This window comes from Dendrobium catenatum, unplaced genomic scaffold, assembly GCF_001605985.2.
Source record: "Dendrobium catenatum unplaced genomic scaffold, ASM160598v2 fragScaff_scaffold_264, whole genome shotgun sequence".
NCBI lineage: Eukaryota > Viridiplantae > Streptophyta > Magnoliopsida > Asparagales > Orchidaceae > Dendrobium > Dendrobium catenatum.
This window is the reverse complement of record NW_021318726.1, coordinates 1,045,771-1,073,747: the sequence shown is the minus strand read 5'-3', so window position 1 is coordinate 1,073,747 and position 27,977 is coordinate 1,045,771. Positions and strand designations below refer to the sequence as shown.

The following is a 27,977-nucleotide window of genomic DNA, read 5'->3' as shown; positions in this document are numbered from 1 at the left end:
TGACATACTGAACATGTAAAATATTGATTTGATACTGGTATAGAATAACTGAATATCATGTGTACATTCCTATATAATTTTACTATATTGATTTGATTTCAACTGTCTTTATTGATGCTTTGATTTGATACTTTATATGATTTCTTTATTTATTGGTATTACAGATATGATGAATTCTTTATAAATTTAACACTCATATTAATTTACTTATTTATTGACTTTCGTACTGTAGTATTTTATAGTTTATACATTCTATTACAAGTACATGTGAATTTTACTATTCTGCACTGATTCAATGATCATATAGATGCAACTGCTATAATTTGATTGTTGACATACTTATTTCTCCTTTGTCGTGCTTTGAATTCAGTTATAGATTTTGATAACCTACTAGCCTTTTTAAGTTTATTATATATGGTTAAATGATTTTAGGTTAGGGCAGGGGAGCATTAGTGTAAGGCTGATCATGATTCTTCAAGTTCTATTTATTTTTGTTTTTCTTTTATACTCATGATAGAGTTGTTGTGATATGATTGTATAGATCATAAGTATTGTATATAATTATTTTAGGAATGAATATATATGTGTATATTGATGTTTTAAATTATAAAAGTTTTGTTATTTTTTATTACTGATATATGATATTAAATAGTTCTGATTGTTGCTTATTAAAAGATTAAATAAATAATTATTTCAATTTATATTATATGGCATTACAAGAGGAGTTGTAGTTACGGGCGATGGTAGCTCGAGGGTCCAAAGTTTATGGGAGATGATGGTTGAAAGGATCATAGTTAAAGGACAACGGTGATTCAAGGGATCGTAGTTAGTAGGTGGCAGAGGTTGGCGGTAGGCTGGTGGTTCGAAAATGGTCGGGTGAAAGTTTGGCAGCTATCGACGGCTGAGTGGAAGTTCGGTGGCGGTTAGTGACAGGGTGGTAGTCCGACAACAATCAACGGAGGTTCACCGGTAGTAGTGTTGGAGCTCTTGAAGCTTTAGAGCTCTCTCAATTCTATACCCAAAAGTCCCCCTTTATGTAGAGAGTGGGGGTTTATTTATAGATTTTTGAGAGTGGCATGACCCATAAATATGGAGAAGATTTATGGCAGAATTAGAATGCTCCATCGGACAACCCATATTGATCCCCCGATCATAAAGCATTTTTCAAGTGTTTTATGTGCCTTAATGATGTTAAAATTTAGTGATATTAGGCTCGTTGGATTTTTCTCACCGAGCTGCTCAATTCGACTATAAGCATGTCATATTTGAATATAATTTGTTCATCCAATTTATTTTTTAAACCTTCCAAATAAGCTTTGGGTCTCCAAATTAGACCCATTTGGGCTCGGATTGGACCAATTTTGATGTCGTTGGGTTCGTCTCTTCGAGGCTTTTATTTTATTTATAATTTTGTTGAAATTGGAGTTCAGATGGTCCCTAATGTAGTTTTGAAAGTTTTCAACAAATATCCCTTGACATACAGGATTAAGATGATTTTTGGTGACGTATCAAAAGTTAAACACACAGTTTAAAATCACACTTTATAAACACATGGTTTAAAATCACATAGATAAATCCTCTTCTTAATTCACTTAAAAGATGCTTAAACTTAAACACAAACCCATCAATTGATAGACTAATATCAAATGATAAGTATGTAGAGAAGCTCAATAACCATCAAGACAACTCTACAAAAGGAAACACCTCTGAGACATGTGATGCTGATGATGACTGAACTGAACTGTACCTTCTCGACCCAGATAATTTGTTTTAGGACTCACTATAACGGTAGAAAATTTACATATCACTCTAGGCAGGATGAATACACAATGGTGTGAGAGAGAGAGAGAGAGAGAGAGATAATAACTCAATTAAAGGTTTGAATAAAATCACAACAAATAAATATTTTATTTTCATGACAACTCAACTTGCTTATAGTAGTGATGCTAGAGAAGAAGGGAGTGACCAAAAAGCTTGTAGCTGCTCGTCAAGCAAATGCACCAAGAGGGGATGTCGAGTGGAGACGAAGGAACGGGACGACCAAACGGGACTTGAGCATAAATGAGGTTACGAGATTGGAATAAGAATATTAGGTTTTTTTTTTTTGATATGGACTACTTCATCCAAAATCAATGGCTCCGATTTTGCTCTATTTAAGCCAGATGGTTTAAAAAAATCAGCATGAGTTCTTCAGTTCACTGATTCGACTGCCAGTCCGAGCGGTTCTTGGGTGATTTCCTGCAATCCCAATTTATAAGGATATCGAACCGACTAGCCGACCGATTCACTGTTCACTAGTTGACCCTTTAGGTTCGATCCTTCTTTTAAAACCATGATAACTTTTAATATTAGTGTCCATTCATATTTTCAAAATTTTATTGTAATGTACATGCATTTCTACTCAAAATTATAAAATTCACTTGACAAAAAAAAAAAAGCAAAGGAGATCACGACAATCTCACTAGAGGAAGGCTATTAAGGTGATCGAGCACATGTGAGCATCTTTGAGTATGAAAAAGATCTGTCTTGACAATATCTCGTTAGACGTGACTCATCTTGATTTGTTGGTTGAGAATTTTAGCTATTAACTAAAAGATGTCATATTTAGGTCTTGAGCATGTGATACATAATTGCCTTAATTCAACTAAATGTCTCAACAAATAATATTTCTTAGAAAAGAATATTAGGAGACCACCGATGATGTTTAAAGAGCCCGTAATAGAAGTGAAAAGGGGTGAAGAAGATAGTTTTTTAAATGTTATAAAAATGAAATTAAGGATTATCAATGTGAATAAATATAAAATTTAAATATTAAATACATAAAATGATTTGTTTTAGATATTATGCAAGTAAACAAGGAAACCCTCTTTTTAAAAATATTTTCTCATTCTCGTTCTCTTCATTCTATTGGCCTCGCTTTTCTTCGATACCCGTTGGAATCGAGCACAAGGAGGAGGAAGGAGCCGTTCCTCTCTTGGTCTCTCTCTTACTCTTGGTTTCTAGAAGCAGGCGACCGGCCAATTAAAAGCCTTCCAGTCGCTATGAAATTGCTGGAAAGGTATTAAAAGTAAGATTACAAGAGAAATACGGGAGATTCCTAGAGGTATCTGTGGAAAGGGGAATCGATTTCAGATCAGCTACGTGCAAACTCTCTGTTTTAGGGCCGATCGATCGAACAGAGACAGAGTTGAAGGCAATCTAGGGCCTTTTGCGGGAGTTTTGTCAGTTGCTTAGATGATATGGAAGTGGATGCCGCTGATTAATATGATGTTTTATGTTGGACGCGAAGCTTCCAAGGTCTTGTTTTTTAAGAAAAAAAAATGTTATTTTTTTTACCATTCTGCTATTTTCTTGGGCTCCATGATCTTTGTGCATTCTGTTGAGTGGAATTTCTTGTGCTTTGTTTCAGCTATGGAAGAAGATTTTTATGGAGACGTACGTGGAGCTACAACTGCTGGCAGAGAAGTGGAAGTTTCTATTGGCTGGGCTCGTTTTTCAGGTATGATTTTGGAGTTTCAGTTGGTGTTTATTGATAAATTCGTGCGGAGAAAGTGTTGGTTAGGGTTTTTGGGTAGATTTCTTTACTTTTCCATTATGACCTTTTGTTAGTGAAATTACCTAAGGGTTTCCATATATCCTGGTTTGCGCTTGTTAATTTCACTTGTATTTGGTTTTGGTGTCGAAGGGCTTACAATCCATCGCATACAGGGTAGTTGAGAAGTATTTATTTTACATTTTTATGATCCATTGGCTACAGGGTAGCTGACAAGTATTTATTTTATATTGTTATGCAATGGCAGCCTTCTAAATTTTGGCTGCAGGATTCCCTTGGTTAGGTGCTTATTTTCAGTAGTAAAGTTCATGTTCTTTTTTCTTTCGGTGTAACTGTCATTTCTTCAAGAAAAAAAATCACTTTATTGTATTTGCAGTGTCCTAAATTGGAAAAATTATTACGTGCGGAGTAGCTGGCGTCTGGACTCCAATGCCATGGGGCTTGTACACACAATGTATATAACTTGTACACAGGGTGTGTATTATACACATTGGAGTCCGAATGCGTACGGACCCCGCATGTAATAATCTCTTACTAAATTGTTGTTGGCTTATCAGTCTATCTTTGGTGAAGTTGATGGTGTTTAGTTAGCCTAATAAGATAATTCAGTAATGCTTATGAAATGATAGCCAGCCAATTACTTCGTGTGTTGGGTGGCAAGCCATGGGAGAGGAGCATTAACAATTTTGAAATCTTTGTGGTTTCTCATACAATATTCCATCTCTCTCTCTCTCTCTCTCACACACACACCCCCACCCACACCCACACACACACACTGCTATCTTGGAGATTATGTCAGAAGCCGCTTTTCTTAATAGTTACGGTAAGCCTTCCTATGTGCAGTGGGTTAATTTTTGTCCTTTGTTGATATTCTTTCCAACAAGATGTCCTAGAGGACATATGGCCGGACCACTATTCTCTTTTGGATTTGATTATCTCTTTTATATTGGTAGACTATGTAATTATTATTGTATCTTTTATATTGGTAAAATCTCATTACCTCAATATTGAAAACAGCATGGCTTTACGCAGAAATACCCTACTTGTGAGCATAGTGGTTGCCTTTTCATTAACTTGCATTTTTTTTGGGTATGATCTACTTGCTATCACCGATTCATTGATTCAGCTTATTTGAGAAGAACCCAAAACACATTATCATTTTAAAAAATGTATAAAATCAATGACTTTAACAAGTTTACAGGCAAAGTGACCATCTGCTATTCATAATGTAAGCAGAATCCCAAGGCCTATTTTAACATTTCTTTTTGATATTTTAATTGGTATAAAGACCATTCAAATTCTCTAATTTTAAAGCTTATGCTGAAAAACTTCAGAAAGATCTCTCAGTTTCATAAAAGCCTGTCCATGAATGTGGCCTTCTCATTAAAGGGAACAATCCTCACTTTCTTCATTTAACTGATTACGCAACCTTCTTGAACCTTCTGCTGCACTAAATCAATGATTAATACATGGTTATGTTATATAAATGATTGCAGTTTTCTAACTGTCCTGAATTTTTTGTTTCTATTCACTTTTTCCCTTTGGTTATTTCCTTAAGATTTGTCAAGTAATTTCTATAGTTTATTTTATGGTGTGCACCAAATTGAAGTTATATTTGCTGCTCTCTTTTCAGTATTTTCATGGTTTGGCTGCTAGAGGTGTACATTATTTACATCGGCCTGGACCAGTTCTTCATGATCTAGGATTTGCTATCTTGCCGGTGAGCATCTTCTAAAAAACAGTTGAGAAATTAATTCAATATTTGAGAAAATTTCTCACGTCTACATCTTTGTGCACTGTCCATACTTCAGGAGCTTGGAGTGCAAAGAGCTTACCTTAGCGAGACACTTTTCTCGGTCATCTTTTTCTCCTTCTTATTGGTATGTTATCTCATTCCACGTGCAGTTTCTTACTGAGAAGGTTTTTGTGTCACTTATTGGCTTACCTTTTTTTTTTAAGCACATGATCAATATCTTTTAATGTTTGGACTTATCATCTGCCTCATTTGAATCCATTGACACTTCAGTTTACTTCTTGTTTCAATTTAATTTAGAATACTTCGTCTGCTTCCTTTGTGACTCTTCACGTAATTTTTCATATGCATTACTTTTGTGTATTGTTTGTGAAATATGTTATCCTAATATGGAATTAGAACTTCTGGTTTTACTTCAAAGGACTTTTTTAGCTGAAATTTTAAAATTTTCTTACTTTTAAATGTGCCTTTATCAAGGTCTCTAATGCATCTGATGCTTTTTTCTTCTTGGAGATTCTGACCCTTGTGAAATCTATGAATTTGAATATATCTCTTGAACATGACTCTAATTATGTTCCTCCTCGTAGGATGACATAACTTGTTGGTTATACTAATGTTTTTTTTTTTTTTAAATTTTTTTTTTTTTAATTTGAAGTGGTCATTTCATCCGTTCGTTTGCCATGGCAAGCGCTTCTATACTGTTCTGCTGTGGCTTAGGGTGTTGGCTTGTCTAGTGGTAAGTGCCAAGTATGTTTAATTGTTTCTCATACTTTGTAATTGCACCTGCTCTAGTCTATGCAATCTAATTTAAGTTATCTTTTTCAGATTTGCCAGACTCTACGGATTTTTACATTCTATTCTACCATACTCCCGGGTCCTAATTATCATTGTCGTGAGGTATTAACTTGTTAAAACTTTATTAAATGAGAATTGTTTTGATATTACTAAGGAATTTATCTTTTTTAACTGTTACGCAAAGATCTTAAAAGTATCCTTGATCAAGAATTTCTACCTGTGCAGGGATCACCTCTTGCCATACTTCCCCATCCCGATAGCATATTTGAAGTTCTCCTTCTAAATTGTATGTTGTTATTCATGTCTTATTTTTCATATGGATTTGTCTTCCTACTAGCTATCATCCCGTCTTTTCTTAGTTTTGGCAACTGTAGTGTATTTGTGATTGTTTTTTCTGCTTGCAGTTCCTCGAGGAGTCCTATATGGATGTGGTGACTTGATATTTTCATCCCACATGATATTTACTTTGGTTTTTGTGCGTACTTATTATAAGTATGGCTCAAACAGGTAATTGTTCTTTTTATTGAATAACTGATGTTCTGTATCTTGTAATTGGAGGCATGAGTAATATCACAATGAGGGAAGAAGGGCATTTTAAATTTCCATTGATTTAATCTAATTTATATAATTATTTGGATTATGCTTTCAGGTTCATCAAGATGCTTGCATGGTTGATGGTTATATTACAGAGTCTGCTTATAGTAGCTGCTCGGAAACACTATTCTGTTGATGTTGTAGTTGCATGGTAAGTAGAAAGCTTTTTTTTTTTTTCCATTTTATCCGCTGCATTATGTCTGATCTGATTTCACTTGTTTTGCTGTCAGGTATACTGTAAATTTGGTCGTATTTTTTGTTGACACGAAGCTACCAGGTTTATATTTGATTTTCTCTTCTTGTTTGTTTAGCAGCCGCCTTATATTGTGAAGATTATGGTTATAAATTTGGAATAACTTTCTACAGAAATGCCTGATCGTTCTGTTGGAAGTCAACAAATACTTCCTTTGAGTTCTAAAGAAAAAGAGAGCAAAGCCAAAGAAGAGAACCACAAGCTATTGAATGGTGATGCTGCTGATCGGGTATGACCCCAAACTTGCAAAATTGCCACATCGCTGATTATAATGGCTTTTATTTTTAATTTTATTTTTGGTTTGGGCAGTCAACTGGAGTTCTTAGCTGCAAATCTCCTGTTTGAAATAAGGCTATTAGACATCCTCATCCATGTAGTTTTACTAATGCACAACTTGTGTGCCAGCTAGCTTTTATTGGTGAGAGTAAGACAGTAGAAAATGTCACTGAACAATTAAAAAAAATGAGTTTGAGCCACATACTTTGAGATTTATTGCTCATCATTAAAAAAAAAAATGAGAGAGTCTTTTATACTTATTTGATTGTTATTACAGAAAAAGAGGTAGGGAGGTTGAATTCATTCTTTTCTATTTAAAGTTATAAAGGAGAAGATTATCAATAACATAAAAGTATTATAATAATAAATAATAAATTTTTACACCATAAAGACATGATAAATTTGATTTGATAACAATAACTAAACCCTATATTTCATTAGTGGTGTTTTTCCTTCAAATAGAACATATTCTAAGAATTGACACACATCATATAGACTCAATTAAAAAGAATCGGGGAAGGAGGAAAGGATAATGGTGACGATGACAAGAATACTTTGGGACATGTAGGAGGAAATTTTCATTGGCATTTGTTTTGAATGTTGACTCTATTATTTGCGCACAAGAAACTAATGCAGTTATATATATAAATATAATGTGTTTTCAGAGGCAAAGAACGCAAAGCAGTGGGAAACATATTGAGAATGGTAATCATCACGTTCATTCTGAAGCAGCAATGAATGGGGTGTAGACAGAGACAGCACAAATTATAGTACAAGTGGGACATAGACCGGACGCTTGGGACTGCTGAGAAATTTACTCAACACATTGAAATATTTGAGATTGTCGCAAGAAATTTCTCTCGTTGGACAATCCTGCTGTCAAGATGCTTATTGTACCATGGCCCCACCAGCAATTTTGAATTTTCTTTTGTGATTGCTTGGCAATTTTTTATATCTTAATTTATTACCTTTTTTTCTAATGGCAATTTCATATTTTAGACCGAAGCTGGTTTTCATTGTAATAACATGTCACTGCTGCGAGCAACATAGGGCGTCTAGCACAACTCTTTCTTCATTTTGTTTCATTGTCGCATTTTTTTTTTATTTGGTTACTTTCTTCTTGCCGTGTTTTAGAATCTATGGTCCAAAGGAACCCATACTTGGTATCTTTTTATCAACAATGTACCATCACGCACTGCAGACTTCAATCAACTTAGGCTTCGTTTGGGACGGCTTCCTTTCTGCTTCTTAAAGCAACTTCTTAGTGCAAAAATTTTAATTTGTATACTAAGAAGCTGCTTTAAAAAGCAACAAAAAAGTCGTCCCAAACAAAGCCTTAAAGAAATAACGTTTAATTAAATAAAAAAATTGATACCTAAACGATAATCAGGTTGCTCACAGGTGAACCAACAGTGTCTCTGCTACAAAAAGAAGAAATTTCTTGAACTGGTTGCTTATCAGACATTCAAATTGAAGAAGAAAAAAAATCTAATGTCCGACTAGGGATGAGATAACTTCACTTACATAAATTGCCAAGCACATTAAAGACAGCTACTTCATACAACAAGACAATTGTTACTTTAACATGTACTTGCAGTGCATGAACTGGTTGATGGATTAATCCGACAGGTGTTGTATATACCTGTTTGCAACCCACTGTTAAGCCAAGCGACATTGCTCAACTCTGTGGCCATGGAAGCTATTTCATGATTCAGGATGGGTGGAGACTCCACAAACTCAACAAACTCAGGTCCCAATAATGAACAGCTACTACTATTCTCATCTCTGGTTGTTTTAGACCCACAACAGCCATGCCCACATCTGGCTGGTACGTGGGGGGGTTCCCAGAGGATGTTTTCAAGCAATTTGCAATCGCCAATGCAAGTTCGGAAGACAGACGCATTTGGAGAAGACCTGGATGCTAAAAAACCAGGATTATACGGGCTGAAGGCACTTAATCTAGCAACTGGCCGAAAAATGGTAGCTGGCTGTTTAAATTCAGGTCCAACTGCGTTTACTCTGTCTTCAGAATGATGGGATAAGCTTTCTCTGGAACTAATGTCTCTTCCTTCTGTCATCGTGAAGGCCTTAACATCCCCAAATGATTGAGTTTCCTCTGAAGATCCTTTAGTTTTCTCTAAATTATCAGCACTATTATCTTCCTGACCGTCACAAGGTGCTCTTTTAGAGCTTTCTATTTCAATGCATTTGCGTCTCAGTGTAGAATTCCAATGGTTCTTTATTGCATTGTCAGTTCTCCCTTCTAAAAGCCTTGCAATCACTGCCCACTTATTACCATGAACAGAGTGAGCAGCAATTATAATGCGGTCCTCTTCTTCTGCAGAATACAAGAATTTAAAGGGGACAAAAAACAAACATAAGCAAATGGTACAAACACTACACAGAAAACAAAAGCATAAAAATTTTTTGAAGGGCAGAAAAATATTAACAATTTATATTGTGCGTGCAATAATATTCCTGAATTTACCCACCCAAAACCCTATTATCTTATTATTACAAAAAACCTAACACAAACAGATAAATTAAGAGCAATATACACGAAACACAATTTTTTCAATATCTTTCGATCTTTCAAAATCATTTTTCTACGTTGTAGACTAAAAGTTGTCAGAGAATTTTTAGCCATATATTTAAAAATTTTACCATAAAAATTGTGATGATGGTGCACAGAGCTTTTACATATACAAGTCTACAACTAATAAGAAATCTTAGTTCAAAGTCCCAAGGAGGTCCACGTTGATATCTAGTAAGTGGTTGTATCTCAAAATTTCCTCTGAGTTGTAACTTTTTTATTAACAAATTTTTTTAGACTTTGAACAATTTGAAACCCATAAACATTAATTATCAGTTAAAAATAAGGGTGGTAGAAATTAAATGGCCAAAAAGTTGACCAAATTAGACATGAATTTTGATGCATTTTTTTACATCTTAAAAGCACCTACATGTTTGGGTTAAGATCTTTCGATGTTGATTCTGAGATCAATTGAACTCCTTTTCTTTAACAAATTTGTAGTTCGAATAATGCGTTCATCAAAACAAACTCAACGGTACCAAAATTGTTTGGATCCAAGTCCAAATAAGTTTAGATCAAGCACATTAAAGAAGAATATACTCCAAAATTTGCATACTTTTATATGCCATTTGGGGGTCAAATATACTCCAAAATTTACATACTTATAGTCAAAATAAGCCCCTCCACGAAATATATCTGATGAGTCCAAAATCGCTCTATTGAAACTTCATAAAGTCACTGAGTATCCAAAATTCAAAAAAAAAATTTAAGGGGGATAATTTGAGACTGTTTGATAAAACATCGAAGATTCTTGTATAAATAATTGGGTTCCTCGATTAGGACCATTTCATAGTCACACACACATCACCCATGTTTTACTCAATCACTCGTCGGGCTGAACCTTGGGTAGATTCTTGGTCCTCCATGCATAAACAAAAGCCAGCTTACCTCCACTTCCAAACATTCCCACTTTACCTACTGCAGAGGGATTGAGGCAATACTTAGCGATGAAATCATTTCTACTAAAGACGGTGGTCGCCAAAGGTATCTAGTTCAATGGGCAGGAAAGACGGAGACGAAGAACGTATGGATCGCATGGGATGAACTGCAGAGATTGGACCCTGACCTACTGGAGTGGTACGAGACTTCTAGAGATGCTTACTCGACGGGGTCGAGCTTTCTCCCACCTGGGGAGAATGATGAGGACATCAGATTTTGCCACGTGTACCATCATCAGAGACGCAGATCGATGGCTAAGATCCAGAGCATTTATTTCTGATTTATTTTGTATTTTATTTATTCTCGCATTTTATTTTCCTAATTTGCCCCAGTGGGTATTGAGTCGCTTGTGTAGCCCTGAGGGCATTTGTATCTTTCTAGCTTTGTCTTATCTTGGCATATTTAAATGAGGCCTCATGCATTGTATTGGATGATGAATGATTAATAAAATTTTCGTTGCTTCTTCTTCTTCTTGCATGAGAGCTAGAGAGAAGGGAGAGTGAGCTCAAGATGAGCAAGTGCAAGACCCAGCAGTCGTTGAAAGAGTCCACGGCTCGTGGTTAGTTTACTACTATTTTATTGTGTGTTCTTTCATCTCCCTTCCCCCAAGTCAATCGCCGGCCCTTCCCACCTCTCCTTCACCGGTGGCTTAACCTCCTCCACCAATTCATCCTCTAGCTCCACCACCTAAATCCCACCCGCCAACCTAGCCCCAACCCGCCACCTAGCCGCCCCCTTCCCTATTGACCGACGACCTCATCTTCCCTAAAATCACTATGATGATTAATCATCATAATGACTCCCTAATTTGACTCTTGCAATAAATATAGGAGTTAGGAAATTTTGAAATTCATATTTGAAATTCAAAAGTCTCCATATTTGCAAAACTCCAAATAAGTTAACTTTTCAAATTTGAATCCAATCTAAATTTAATTTAGAGAGGACTCATTATTTTCCCTCTTAACTGACCAAACTTGTTTGGAAAGAGCATAACTCCCCACAATTCCCTCTCCCCTCTCTCTTCATACTGTCGGCCCCAATATGGGCTTTGCCCCATTAATTCCCATTAATGCCCCCTCTCTAATTAATTTGAATTCAAATCTCAAATTAGTTCCCTCCAATTTCACTAAATCTGAAATTTAATTTTAGATTTCTATTCTTCCTCCCTAATCCCCATCTAACCCTAGCCGCCCCTTCTCCACCTTCCCCAACCCGAGCCCCCATCTCCCCCCCCCCTCTTCTTCTTCTTGGCCGCACTTCTCCTAGGTGACGGTTCCTTCACCTCACACCACCACGACGTCGAGATCCTCCCATGATCATGCATGGCCGATTCGGAGGTTAATCACGGGTTTGCTTACAACGCCTAAGAAGAGATCGACATTGTTCTCTCTCCTTTCTACGAACCCGATTGAGAATACGATGAAACGGTGGAAAGATACATCAAACGAATTCTCTACTGCCTCGCCGAGACGATCAAACTCCAACAAACCCGAACACCGTGGGTTCTCATCGGACGACCACTCGTACCTCCAACTCCGGCTCCTTCCCCGACAACTAGTCCCCTTGGCATCACTTGTTTATTAGTGGCATCCTTAAGTTTGTGTGCAACCCTCTTCCGATAAGCCGAGCGACATCAAGGGTGCATGTGAGGGATTCCGAGGTGAATGATCTAGATCTTAAACCGTGGATTTTGTTAAGAGCCATTTGCTTTATTATTTATTTGTTGAAAGGATTTTGTTAGTCTCATGTTGCTTTTAATTGTAATCAATTGACATTACTTAGTTCTTCCGTAAAGATTTTCTTACGATCTATATTGGAACGCATTTGTTTTTAACTAGCTACGCAAAGTTCACAAGTTATTAATTTCCTACAAACAATTCTTGCATCGTATTACATCAAGTTTGCATTTAAATATGCTTCACAAGTTAAAACTAGAAATTACCTGTATATGCCACATGATTTCATTATTATGCACCAGTGGCTCACATATGGAATGTGATGATTTATTATTATATATTGCTGATATTTGTTTGCAGGGAACCATAGGATGGTAAATAGCAGAAACATAAACCATTAAAGTTTGCTCTTTTTTATTCATGAATTTTATTGGTACACATCAGGTTCATTACTTTACACTAGAGGTTCTGTGACACATTCTTACTTGGTTCAGTGATTATAGAGATGAGTAGCATTATAAGCGTACAAACCACTTGCTTATAGGTTAGGGCCATCTAAAATATAGAACAAACCTAGTCTATGATCCCAGTAGGAGCGTTTATTGAGCATATCTACTCGTCAGACTGGACATAAACAAGTGACTAAAATAGTAAATAGTAGAAATATAAATCATTAGGGCCTGTTTGAAAGTAGGATTTAGGAAAAATTTGAGCTAAATCCTGCCAAACAGCAAAAAATAGTAAGTCAAATCTTATGGTAAGTCTAATCTTTACTTCACGGCGCTTTCACCATTTTTTCCTAAATCCTATATTTTTTATTTTTTTTTTTGGCGGATTTCATAAATTCTATTGAAGAAGCGTGCAAAGGTGGAGAAATATCATAACCTTTGCGACAAGCTCTCATCGCAACCTCCGAACTGATAGTAACAACGTCGTCGACAAAGCCGTTGAGAAGTTTCGTGGAAGTAGAACAACAACAACGACCCTAGACAGACAATGGCAGAGATGATAATTTGATAATTTAAAATATAAATAATTAATTAATGTAAATATTAATTTAATAATTAGTTAGTAATAGAATATTGAATTGCTTCATTATATAATTATAAGTATAATTACTAATTAAAATTTATTAAAATAAAACTTAAAAATTAATGAAATAATTATTAATGTAAGTAATAATTAAATGATTAATTATTTCAAATAATAATTAATTAATTAATTGCTATTATAATTAGTATTGAAACATTTATTAAAATAATACATAAGGAGGAGACCTTTATCCAGACAAAACAGATCAAATAAATAATTAGATAATTAGTAACTAAATAATTAGCTAAGTTATTGCATAATTAAATTAGCATTTATTTATATTATTCATAATTATAATTTATTGATATTAATTAAATTAAAATTAAAAAATAACTCCTATTCAAAATACAAATGTTACATGAGTAATGAGTTAATCGCCTTTAATCTTGAATAATATTGTTAATTAGTCCCACAATATTTATAGGAATTTAACATACTTTTTGCCAAACAGTTTTTAATATTTAACACCCTCAGGATTTAGTCAATTCGGATTTAGAGGATTTACAAAATCCAACTTAAATTAAATCCTAGCTATATCCAACCAAGCCCTCAAGGTTTGCACTCTTTTATTCATAATTTTTACTGGTACACATCAGGTTCATTACTTCACACTAGTGGTTATGTGACACATTCTCACTACCTGAATTAATGATTAGAGCCACTTATAAGCGTATAAACCACTCGCTAAAAGGTTAGGCCCTACTAAAATATAGACCACAACAAGTATGATTCCAATAGGAGCGGTCATTCAGCATATCTACTCATCGTACGGGATATAGATAGGTGGCTTAGACATATACCTTGTCAGCCTCTAGCCTTTGCTGACGCCTAGCATGAACACATCAGTTTCATTGCTTTACACTATCAGTTCTATGACATTCTCGCTAACTAGGTTAGTGATTATAAAGGCAAGTAGCGTTATAAGCATACACACCACTCGCTCATAGGTTAGGCCTATCTAAAATATAGAACACACCTCATCTATGATTACAGTAGCAATGGTCATTGAGCATATCTACTCATCACATTGGACATAGACAAGTGACTAAGATAGTAAATAGTAAAAACATAAATCATTAAGCTTTGCACACTTTAATTCATAATTTTTGCTGGTACACATCAAACTACTCGTACCACCTACACTCATCACAAATCAGACCCCAATTCCCTCAACACATGCCTACCCATTCCCATACGTGATGCACCCAAGACTTACAAAAAAAAGTAGAATGCTAAGATTTCGAACTCAAGACTTCTTTTCCGTAAACATACTATTATAAATAAAGACACACCTTACAACTTCAAGTAAAATGGACGACAACAACAAACAATTTAAATGAAACATGATCCAATGACACCCTACAAATTCGACTGAAAGACACCTTACAACTTATATATATTTTAGAGAAGAAAGATACAAATGGAAGGGATAACCGTGGAGAGAAGAAGTAGGTAGAAGGTCCAAGACAAAATAGAAGTAGGGTAGATGAAGATAGCTCACAAGCTCGTGAAACCCGCACGTTTACATTCCAAGAATCATCAAAAACTCTCTTAAAAAGCAGCAAACAGCCCCTTAAATAGGGAAAAATGGAAACCAAACAGCCTCCCACAAGTGCCACCCAATCAAAACAGGGAGAAAACCCATAGAACAAGGCACGACCAACCCAGGAACCGAGCAGCCCAGGAACCCAGCATCCCAACAGCCAACCCAAGAACCAAATAGCCAGGAAACCCAACAGACACCAAGGAAAAGCACGAACATCCCAAGAACCGAGCAACCAACAGCCGAGCAACCACCGAGAGGCACAGCCAGCCAAAAAAACATCAGCCGAGAACTCCAAACACCAAGAAACCAAGGATAAATGGGCCAAGCCCAATAGGAGAAAAAACATCCCACAAATAAATTCCCATATATGGAAAAAAATTGAAATTTTTTTGCCTGCATCAATTCTCCCTTGGTAGAGAAATCTCATCTCCTGATGAGATAGCTTTAGAACCTCCTTCATGCACATATTGAGCTATATCTAATTCCCGAATCAAAGCAGCGTACTTCTTTTCGATCATCACCTTTTCTCGATTAAACTCGGCTAAAAGTAAACGCTTCTTACTCTCATATTTTCCTACACAAAAGCACTTTTTTATTTATTTTGTAAAGCTCATTCTAGAGTGGATTGGTACATTTTGCTTGGGACGAGACCCATTCACTTGTTGGAATTTGGACTTCAAGATCACTTGGCTGATCATGATTTTCCATTTTTTAGAAGAAAGAAAGATTTGAACGACAATCAAGAGTTCTTATACCAAATTGATGCACCCAAAAAATTACAAAAAAAAGGTAGAATGCTAAAGTTGCAAACTCAAGACTTACTTTCCGTAAACATACTATTATAAATAAAGACACACCTTACAACTTTAATTAAAATGGACAACAACAACAACAAACAATTTAAATGAAACATGATGCAATGACACCCTACAAATTCGACTGAAAGATACCTTACAACTTATATATATTATAGAGAAGAAAAATATAAATGGAAGGGATAACCGTGGAGAGAAGAAGTATGTAGAAGGTCCAAGACAAAATAGAAGTAGGGTAGAGGAAGATAGCTCGCAAGCTAGTGAAACCCGCATGTTTACATTCCAAAAATCATCAAAAACTCTCTTTAAAAACAACAAACATCCCCTTAAATAGGCAAAAATGGAAACCAAACAGCCTCCCACAAGTGCCACCCAATCACCCAATCAAAACAAGGAGAAAACCCAAAGAACAAGGCATGGCTAGCCCAGGAACCGAGCAGCCCAGGGACCCAGCATCCCAACATCCAGCCCAAGAACCAAACAGCCAGGAAACCCAACAGACACCAAGGAAAAGCACGGCCAATCCAGGAACCGATTAACCAACAGCCGAACAACCACCAAGGAGAGGTACGGCCTGCCAAAAAAACATCAACTGAGAACTCCAAACACCAAGCAGCCAAGGATAAACAGGCCAAGCCCAATAGGAGAAAAAATAGCCCACAAATAAATACCCATATATGAAAAAAAAACTAAAATTTTTTTGCCTACATCAATACGTCAATCCTTGACTTAGAGCAAGACATCAAGGCCTAACCAATTTGACACTACAGACTTTGTCCAACTCAACGCCAACCCACAACACATCATAGCTTGCCCTCTATGCCACTCAACATTTCTACATTCACCTAGAGATGAGTCTTCCATCTCAGTTCTCCCAACAGTGAGATGACAACAAATGTGTATGGTGTGGTGCAGCATTGGATATGCAATTTGTGTAGTATTAAATTTTTATTTTTTTCATGTATCCCTTTCTGTAGCCCCCTAAATTCTATAAATATGGGATAATGGGCATTGTTCATGACACACAAGGTATTATTAAAAAGGCCTCTTGGATCAATAAGGAATTTTCTACTCATCTGACACATCTAGTCCTCTACTATCTTCTACTACACTCTTATTCACAATTTCCTTCATTCTCTAGGTAGATCTGCTAGTAAAGTAAAGCATCTTCTACATAAAAATTCGGATCCAAAAAATACCACAATCTATTTCATCATTGCTCTAAACAATAGACCCGAGATATCTAAAACGTGCACTCTTTTTAATGACTTGATCACCCAATGCCACAATCACACCACTAAAATTATACAATCGCACTACTATTTTTTTAGAATTATACTCAATGTATTCAATTTTAGCTCTGCTCAAATGAAAACTTCTAGACTCAAGGTTGACCTCCATCATTCAAATTTTTCTTCAACTCTCTCTCTCTCTCTAATCTTATCAACAAGGAGAATGTCATCAGCAAAAAGCATACACCAAGGTCCATTCTCTTGTAAATTTCTAGTAAGAATACCCATGACTAAAGCAAAAAAATATGGGCTTAAAGATGATTTTTGATATAATCCAACTGAAATAGAAAAAAACTTGGTCAAAGCACCTTGTGTTTGAACACAATTAGCAGCTCCTATATACATATCCTTAATGACTTGAATATAAGCATTATTAACTCTTTTATTTTCTACAACTCTCCACAACACTTCTCTTGAAATTTTATTATATGCTTTCTCTAAAACAATAAATGTCATATGTAGATCGTCTTTACACTATAATTCTCCATCAAACCTCTCAGCAAATTCTTTCAAAAACGTTTTCAATGCAATGAATTTATAATTGCAATTGAGTATATATTTAGTTGTGTTGATTTTAAATCTGCAGAGATGTGTTAAATGGCAAGCTGCAGAGATCTGTTAAATGAATGCTTGCAATCCTACGTACTGCTTTTCTTGGATTGAAAAGGATAATGGAATCACTTCTATTTATGCTCTGCTGTTTATGAAATTGTGCTTTCAACCTCTACAGTTATAATTTGTTCATAAATCTGAGCGTATACTTCTTGAGCAAGAATTATAATTTAATTTTGAAGTAGGATTGAGATTACTTCTGAAGCTAAACATCCATTAGAATTGAAGACATGATTGTATCCAAATTGAAATAAGAGCACAAACTTCCAATAGAAACACTTGAATATCAACCAGATTTTTAAAGAGCATTGAATCCTCCTAAATGTATAGATGAAAAAAATCATAGTTGTCGTCGTCAACAAATCTAATGAGTAAAATGATAGTGAACCTTGAATGTGATAGTAAATAACTCGTGCCTGCTAATAATGATAAATCAATTGAATAAGTTGATTTAACTACAGATGAAAATGAAATTATCTCTACAATCAAATTGAAATTAATTTCATTTTTGCTCTTGATTTCTTAATGATGTAGAACTAAATGCATAGGAAATTATGCAATGTTGAAATTAAACGTCTTATAAATCAAAACAACAATAATTAAGTTTACTTTTAGAGATTTAAACAAATCTTGAAAACAAGAAAGAGGTGATTTAAGCTTAGGCCAAATTACACCATAAGAGTTAGAATCATGAATAATCAATTGCAATCAAGCTTAGCATAGCATAGGGGGATTGTCAAAGGAAATCCCTAATTTAATATTTAGATTAGTCACAAATGGGATCCACTCACTCACAATCTTGATGTTTGGTTAAACGGAGACAAATTGCACAATCTTTATGATGCCACAATGAAGGGAAAACTTAGAAGAGAAAAGACTTGGAGGAGAGTTCACCGTTATCAGGGTTCGGAAGTTAGTCGCCAATGGACCGGAGGGTGTTGTTGTTCAATGGTGGTGATAAGGGAGAAGAGGATCATTTCTACGTAGTCTTCAACGGATTGGTCGTCGGCAAAATCAATGTCGAAGAACGATAACTGGAGAATGTCGATGGACCCTTGGTCGTTGAATATGAAGCTGTGATCTTGTTCAAGATCAGCCATACATGAGTGGACAGCAACTATGGGATGCAAGAAGAGCTTGGACAACAAAGAGTGGGTTTCCCGCAAAGCAGGACAGCAAGGTAGTCCTGCTGAAATCCCTGGACAGCAGGGAGAAATCTTCAAACAGAAATTCTGAACAGCACTTCTCCTATTACAGAAATCAGGACAGCAACTGTCATTGGCCCTGGGCGCCGAGGTGGTTGTTATGGTCGGCTAGGGACAGGGAAATTATCTTCTACTTGGAGAAGGAATAAGTGGGGAGCAATAGATGCGAAAGAATCAAAAGGGGAAGAGAGGAGTGAGGGAAGGGGCCGATGGCATGCATGGGAGAGGGATTTGATTAAGGATTTAAGATTCTTGCCAAATATAGAATCCTATTTAAGGAAAAGGAGAATTGGAGTAAAGCTTTAATTAAATTCAGATGGAGGGAATTAAGGAAAACTTCATAATATAATTCCTCTTATTTAAGAAAGCGTTTCAAATTCAAATTAATTTTAAATATGAATTTGAAAAGTTTCCTAACTTAAGATGCATCGAATAAGGAAATCTTTGAATAATCAATTTGAATTTTGGAGGCAATGGAAGGGAGGTGGCCGACGACTCGAAAATTGGAGATGGGTCTAGGTTTTGACCTGCGGTTAGGCAGGGGGAGAAGGACTTAGGGGCAGCGGCTAGGGGAGGGATTGTGGGGGGATTGGCCGGCGGCTATGGAGGAGGAGGCCTTAGGGTTTTGAGAAAAGAGAGGAACCACGAACCTGGACGCTTCCTATGGTTGGTGGGTAATATGTTTCCCTCACCTAAGGACTTTAAACACTCTCAAATGCTCTCAACTGTCCAAGACAAAATGCAGGAAATTTTTATAATAACATTCATAATCCCCTCAAAAGATGAGGAGGCTTTAAATAGCATACAATGAAGGAAACAAAAGACAAACATGCCCCTATGTCTTATATAGGACTACTCCCTCAAGTGAGGGTACAAATGGAAAATATGCATTAATAAACTCAATACAAACATAATAATAAATCTAATGTAACTGATAACTCAAAAGTAAAGAGGTAAAATCGTGGTCGTAGATCGTCAGCCCCGTCTCTAGTAAACTCTCTGTGGTCGAATGTCCTCATCATTCTCCCGGGGTGGAAAAGAGCTCGACTCCGTCGAGTAAGCGTCCCGGGTGCTCTCATAAATCTCTAGTGCATCTGGGTCAATCTGCTAAAGCTCTTCGTGCTCTAGCCAGATGTCCTCTAACTCTGGCTTACCTCTCCACCTTATCAAATACCTTCTTCATCCACCATCTTTTGTAGAAATGATATCATCACTTAGAATCATTTCAACCTTCTTCGCCGTAGGTATTTTGGAAATATTTGAGAGTGGAGGTAGGCTTGGGTTCTCACAGGGAGGGGTCACACAAGGCTCAATTTGTAGTGGATTTGGCGGGTTAAACTCAGGACCCCCATAAGCTACTAAATCTTCAATGTTAAACAAGGGGTTAATATTGAAATCTGCATGCAGATCCACTATGTAAGCATTGCCATTGATTTTCTGTATTCTTTTGAATGGCCCTGCACTTTTAGTAAGTAATTTCTTAACGGCTCCTTGCGGAAACCATTCCGGACGAATATGCACCATCACTGAATCACCAACTTCAAATGTTTTAAATATTTGTTTAAGATCAGTTTGAAGTTTATAATTATTGTTGCTTTGTTCAATTCGGCGTGCAATTTTTTTTATGCAATTCATGCAAATGCAATGCAAATGAGGACGCAGACTCATAAATTCTATACTTATGACACATGGGTATGAGATCTAAAGGCTATTTAGGTTTGTACCCATATACAATTTCAGCAGAACTTAAACCAATGGTGAGATTCACAATATTATTATAGGCAAATTCAGTTGTGGGGAGTTTGGAATCCCAATCCTTAATGTGTTCAGCTACTAAGGACCTTAATAAATTTCCTAGGCTTTTATTAACCACTTCTGTTTGACTGTCGGTCTAAGGGTGAAAGGCTGTGGAGAATTGAAGTTTGGTGTACATTTTCATCCAAAGGATTTTTTAGAAATAGCTTGTGAATTTAACATCCCTGTCAGATAAAATAGCCTTGGGTAAACCATGTAATATGACGACCTCATTAAAGTATAGTTTGGCAATATGGGATGCATCAAATGTCTTAGAAAATGGTAAGAAATATGTCATTTTGGAGAATCAATCGACTATGACATAGATGACGTCATTCCTACGAAAAATCTTGGGCAAGCCAAGGACGAAGCCCATGCTGACATCTTGCCACGGATAGCTGGGAACTAGTAAAGGAGTGTAGAGACCAGTGCTTTGCTTACGTTGTTTGGTCAATTGATAAGTGTGACACTTATTGACCATTTTACCCCCATCCTTCTTCAGGCTAGGCCAGAAGAAGTGGTACTCTACGGCTTCAATAGTCTTATCGCGACCGAAGTGTCCAATGAGGCCTCCGACATGAAGTTCCCGAACGAGGAATTCTCGTAGGAAAGTGATAGGGATACAAAGCTTCTGAGCTTTAGAAAGGTATCCGTCTTCAAGGAGAAAATCATCCACAAGGTTCGTACTGCCTGTGGACAAAAGGGAGTAAGTCTCCTCGAAATCAGGATATTCCAAGTAATCCTCTTTGACTCGCTGAAAACCTACAACTTCTGCTCTCATTTCAGTGGTTTTCATCATACGACAACCGAGAGCATCAACAGCCTTATTTTCAACTCCAGCCTTATGCCTAAGGGTATAAGTGTATTCCTATATAACTCTACCCAACGTCCATGGCGTGCATTCAACTTCTTCTAGGAGCTGATGTAACGAAGGGCCTCGTGATCCGAAAAGATGACGAACTCTTGCGGGAGCAAGTAGTGTCACCAATATCGAAGGGATTGGATCACAACATAGAACTCTTCGTCGTACGTGGAATAGCGTTGTTGGATGTCGTTTAGCTTTTGGTTAAAGTAGGCAATAGGGTGACCTTCCTATGACAGGACTCCTCCAATTCCAACCCCCGAAGCATCACATGTAACGTCGAAGACTTTGGAGAAGTCAGGAAGTCTCATCACTGGGGCTTCCACCATTCTTTTCTTAATTTCCTCAAAGGCTTTGGTGTTAGCCGAGGTCCAGTGAAAGTCACCTTTCTTAAGGCAATCAGTGATAGCAAACACCATGGTGCTAAAGTTTCTAATGAATCTCCTATAAAAGGCGGCCAAACCGTGGAAGTTGCGGACTTCCAAGATGTTTTGAGGAATTGGCCATTCTATAATGGTCTTCACCTTCTCGGGATATGCAAAGATGCCTTAGGCAGACATGATAAAGCCCAGAAAAACTACTCGGTCAACAAGGAAGGTGCATTTCTTATGATTAGCATAAATTTATTCCTTCCTTAAGACTTCACAAACTTGCCTTAAGTGGTCTAAGTGTTGGCTCACGGATTGACTATAGATTAGAATGTCATCGAAGTAGACAACAACAAATTTACCCATGAAAGGGCGCAACACCTATGTCATGACTCTCATGAATGTACTCAGGACATTACTCAACCCGAAAGGCATGACCATCCACTCATATAGACCATCCTTGATCTTCAAGATAGTCTTCCACTCATCATCAGGTCGTATCCGAATTTGGTAGTACCCACTCTTAAGGTCAATCTTGGAGAAAAGAGTGGCTCCAATTATTATGTCAAGCATATCGTCTAACCTCATGATAGAAAAATGATATTTAATAGTGATTTTGTTAATAGCACGGCTATCAACGCACATTCTGCACGTACCATCTTTCTTCGGTGTAAGGACTGGTATAGCATAAGGGCTGACACTTTCCTTGATATAGCCCCGCTGCAGTAACTCATCTACTTGTTTCTTAAGCTCAGCATGTTCCGTGGGGTTCATGCAATAGTGGGGCAAGTTGAGAAGGGAGGCTCCAGGGATAAGATCTATAGCATGCTGGATGTCTCTAAATGGGGGTAATTAATGAAGGAGATTATCAGGGAAGACATCAACAAAGTCCCTCAGTGTGGGTTGGACCTCCTAAGGAATAGGCTCATCATACTCTGGCCAACCAAGGCGTACAGGGGTGCGCCTTGGGCAATCTCAGAATCTAGGACCTTGTTTGTCACAAGGTTCAGCCCTTTCATAGGCTTAACTGGATTAGGTTTGGGGTCATCTCTAACCCTGGGCTGCGTAGGTAGAAGCTTAATCTTCTTGCATATATATATTCAAACATACAGGTGTTTGAATGCCCATAAATGTGAACATCATTGTCAAAGATCCAGGGATGCCCTAGGATGAGTTGTCCAACATCCATCACCAGAATGTCACACCACATGTTCTCCTTATAGTCAGTGAAAAAGATGGGTATGAGGCTTCGTTCCTTCACCTCTAAAGCAGTGGAGTTGGCCCAGGCTATCTTGTAGAGGTTAGGGTGAGGAACAACAGACAAACTAAGTCTAACAGCATGCTGGAAGAGACAACATTGATGCAACTGTCACTATCCACTATGACTTTACGGTTTTTATCCTTAATTTTAGTGTGTGTGAAATATTGAGGTCCTACGCCAGTCATCAGTGGCAACAGGTAGTGATAGTGCACACCTCATCACACAGATGAGAGAGTTGTCTATTTTTCGTATACAGTGGATGACAGTAGTGTCGTCATCCTCAAAGTATTCGCCATCATCTTCAACTTCGTGAATCTAGTCGGCCTCGGGCTCAGGCTCTTCTTCAGTGATCTCCTCAATAATAGTGACTTTGTAAGGACTAGAACATTGAGAGTAGATATGTCCATATCCCTGGCCGCATCGAAAGCACTTGGTCCCTAGGTAGGACCTAGGAGTATCTAGGGTGGGAGGCTTACTTCTAAAGTCAGGATGGGGTGTGGGAGGACCAGAAGGTGGTCGGGCAGTGTTTCCAAGGGTCGGTCAGGCAGTGGAGTGGTGAGGGGCTGAACCACTGGAGGGTCAGTAGGAAGGTCTAGAGTCGTGGTGCTGACTAGAGTGTTGGGGGCAGGTTTCCTCAAGGTCTAACACTATGCTGTAGACATTTTTAAGAGTAGTAACGTTCCAGGAAAACAGTTTGTTGCGCACGTCCTCGCGCAACCTGGTACGAAACATGGACAAAATTTTAGCGGGGGTAGTAGAGGTCTCCCCCTTGCAGCGAATCAGATAATCGTCAAAAGTTGTAATGTATTCCTTCACCAGTTTGTTGCCCCGTGTTAACCTATTCGACCTATCTAGGAGCCTATGGAAGTACGAAGGAGGTAAGTATTTCTACTTGAGCTCGAGCTTCATTGAATGCCAATCAGTGATGGGGTATTCGTTATGGGATTCCCTAAGGCTTTCTATGTTGGCCAAATACTGGCTAGCTCTACCCGTGAGTTTTATCTCAGCGAACCTAACCTTCCTAGCTTCAGAAATGTTGTACCGCTTAAAAAAACTATCCATGCCCTTGATCCAGTCCAGAAAGAGCTGGGGATCGAGAGTTCCGTCAAAGGTTGGGACATCGACCTTAATTTTTTTCAACAAAGGTGCATAAGGGTCGTTATGAAAGTCGTGATCGTACTGTGGAGCTCGATAAGGGCACGGAGGTGTCCCTCATCCTGTACGGTGTCATCCCCATACATGGAATGAGGTTTGGACGATGTGTAAGATATGGAATGGTTCCTACCTCGATCTAAGGTATCAAATCGTTTCGTCATCTGACGGTGGAGCTCGGCTAAATCAACTTGGTTTTTCCTAAGTTGTTGATTGATAGTGTTCATTTGACCTACCAACAGATCTAAAATTCTGTGAATTTGTTCTGAGTCCATTCATATGTCTAAAGGTAACTCATACTTACGCAAACTTCAAGAAAATTAATATGATAACAAGCAAGTGATTTTGATGCGTGCAGGAAGCGATTTAGATGCTAAGATACGTAAGAAGAAAATCCTAATAGGCACCTAAATGCAACCATGCTCTGATACCAAAATGATGTATAACTAAATGCGTGGGAAATTATGCAATGTTGAAACTAAACGCATTTTAAATTAAAACAACAATAATTAAGTTTACTTTTAGCGATTTAAATAAATCTTGAAAATAAGAAAGATGTGATTTAAGCTTAGGCCAAACTACACTATAAGAGTTAGAATCATGATTAATCAATTCCAATCAAACTTAGCATAGCATTGAGATTTTCAAAGGAAATACCTAATTTAACATTTAGACTAGTCACAAATGGGATCCACTCACTCACACTCTTGATGTTTGGTTAAGCGGAGACAAATTACACAACCTTTATGATACCACAATGAAGGGAAAAACTTATAAGAGAAAAGACTTGGAGGAGAGTTCACCATTGTCAGGGTTCGGAAGTTAGTTACCACTAGACGAGAGGGTGTTGTTGTTGGATAGTGGTGACAAGGGAGAAGATCATTTCTACATAGTCTTCAACGGGTTGGTCGTCGGCAAAATCGATGTATGTCGAAGAACGGTGATCGGAGAATGTCGATGTACCCTTGGTCATTGAATTCGAAGCCGTGATCTTGTTGTACGTTAGCAAACCTGAACCAAACCGGTAAAGATGGGCTCAACCGTGAGGACCACCTGCTTTGCTACAGACTCCACATCCTCTGCCATTCCAGACTACCACCAACGGCCGCAAAAAATCTCCTCTCTACCTTTTCACATGCCATATTCTATATATACAAGACTCATCTACAAACTGATGATATGCTTTTCTGCTCTTAAGTTATGTGCTACAGTAAAAGCTCATTCTCTCCTTCATCTTCTTCCTTATGTTTAATTTCTACTGTTAGCGCTTCTTCAGTTAAATCATATCCATTCACTCAAAACAGAAACCAAGCTAATTCGAAAACTCCATTAACTCAAAACAGAAACCAAGCTAATTCGAAAACATATATCAAATAGAGCTATATCGAAAAAAGCATAAACAAATACAAGATATGCTGCGCGACATCAAGAAGCGTGAGAAGTAAAATACAATGATAGGAATAACAAAAAAGATCACCAGTGAAGGGCTTCCTTTTCACATGAGGATCGAGCTGATTACACCACCGAAGCCGGCAAGATTTTCCCGAACGCCCTGGAACCCCTCTTGCAATCAGGCTCCAATTTCTGGGCCCAAACTTAGCAACCAGCCGGCTAAGGATGGCGTCTTCCTCCGGTGACCACGGTCCCTTCACCCGATCTTCTCTGGAAGCAGCCGCCGACTTCATCCCAAATCCTTCTGCTTGCGATCCGGAACACTCGATGGAGGCCGAAGGGGAAGGAGGAGGCGGAAGAGGAGGAGAAGAAGAAGCTAGTTTCTCCGTTGTTGGAGGAGGAGTTTCCTCCACAGCCATGAGGTCGGCATCGGAAGCCATTGATGGCGAGAGAGAGAGAGAGAGAGAGAGAGAGAGAGAGAGAGAGAGTACCGACCGAGTTAACCGCAACTTGACTCGGAGCTGAAGGTTGGGACCAGCAAGACCTACTATTATATAGTCAGTAAATAAGAGAGAAACGAATTTTGAACTACGTTCCCAGCTCTACACAGCACAATTTTTTTTTTTTTTTTTTTTTTTTTTTTTTTTCAAAATTTACTCTTTCTTGAAACATTTAAAAAAAAAATGATATGTAATTCTATTGTGTTCTATTTTGTTTTGTTCTATTTTTATTTTAATTCCTTTATCTATAGGTGTGAGATGATTAAGAGAGTTATAAATGAATCTAGAGTTTTTAAGAGAAATTAGACTATATCTATTCCATTTGTCTTATGGGAGTGTGAGATCAAGAGAGGCATAAGTGGAAGTGGAGGTTTAAGTATTCAGACATGTGCATATCATGTTTCATATACTACCTTAGCAATTCATTAAGTAACGCATATTAAGACTTATGTACAGAGTTAAGTGATATTAAAGATAAAGTTAAAATTTTTTATGTTAACAAGCAAGTTCAACAGATATCCAAGCTATGTTCAAGCTTATATTTTGATACATGTCCAAGTTTCCAAATTATATATAACACCCTTTTAATAAAGTTGAAGATGCAAGTACAAGCAAACATAATGTTAATGTTGTATAAATGATGAAGTTACTCTTTGTTATTTTTATAAATGTTATCTAAATAATTTATGAAATATTTTATTTATATAATCACAAATGTGAATTTTGATTTTTTCGATGGAATTTGGGATAACCTACTGAGCAAGTAGTTGCTCACTCTGCAAATTAAATGTTATTTTTAAAAAAATGAAAAAAGTTGGTTGAGTAGAAGTTGATAAAGTTAGAGTTCATCAGGAGCTAACTTCTAGAGAACACTTTTTAATATTAGCTTTGAAAATTTAAAATGAAGATCTAAAAATTTTGAGGTGCAACTTTGTGAGCACAACATTGTTGAGCCTCAGGCAGGGAGCGTAGTAGGACTAGGTAGTTGAGCGTCACGGTGCTAGATTAGATTAGTAGTTTTTAAAATAATAAAATATCTCCATCCATTTCATTAACCCTCGCCAACTCAGGCATTCCCGGTTTCATGCACAACTTGTTTGGGAAGAAAGGAGAGAATGTTGCTTAGAGTATTTTTCATCCGTCGATTCTACTCTAAAATTTCTTTTAATTGTGATAAGTAACATAAATTCTACCTTCATTTTTAGTGATTTTGTATTTCATAATTTTAATCCTTCCAAAATTAATAAAAAGGTATTTTCTCTCATTTTATCAATCTTTTACATTGTAATTTTTTGTATGTGATATATACAACTCTTATGAGCATTTTGACTGTAATATTATGAAATTTCAGTGGATATAGTTATGATTTTTTAATATATATATATATATTTTTGTATTTCATAATTTTAATCCTTCCAAAATTAATAAAAAGGTATTTTCTCTCATTTTATCAATCTTTTACATTGTAATTTTTTGTATGTGATATATACAACTCTTATGAGCATTTTGACTGTAATATTATGAAATTTCAGTGAATATAGTTATGATTTTTTAATATATATATATATATATATATATATATATATATAATACATCGTCAAAAAATTATCTTGATCGGGCACGAATCTCGATGCAGAATCAAGTTGGAAACTTC

General features: G+C 36.9%; 2 protein-coding genes across 2 annotated transcripts; one reads left to right on the top strand and one right to left on the bottom strand.

Annotated features, from left to right (window-relative positions):
- Positions 1–2,870: 2,870 nt before the first annotated feature.
- Positions 2,871–8,328, top strand: LOC110115626 (phosphatidylinositol:ceramide inositolphosphotransferase). The gene is made up of 12 exons (XM_020848911.2): positions 2,871–3,297; positions 3,410–3,499; positions 5,187–5,273; positions 5,365–5,433; positions 5,962–6,042; positions 6,132–6,203; positions 6,327–6,387; positions 6,506–6,608; positions 6,751–6,846; positions 6,926–6,972; positions 7,062–7,177; positions 7,890–8,328. Exons 1-12 carry the CDS (start codon positions 3,235–3,237, stop codon positions 7,971–7,973), a joined length of 969 nt encoding a protein of 322 aa, XP_020704570.1. The 5' UTR covers positions 2,871–3,234; the 3' UTR covers positions 7,974–8,328.
- Positions 8,329–8,597: 269 nt separating this feature from the next.
- Positions 8,598–26,318, bottom strand: LOC110115620 (transcription factor MYB1). The gene is made up of 2 exons (XM_020848898.2): positions 25,909–26,318; positions 8,598–9,562 (listed from the first exon to the last, which is right to left on the bottom strand). Exons 1-2 carry the CDS (start codon positions 26,261–26,263, stop codon positions 8,805–8,807), a joined length of 1,113 nt encoding a protein of 370 aa, XP_020704557.1. The 5' UTR covers positions 26,264–26,318; the 3' UTR covers positions 8,598–8,804.
- Between the last annotated feature and the right edge of the window lie 1,659 nt (positions 26,319–27,977).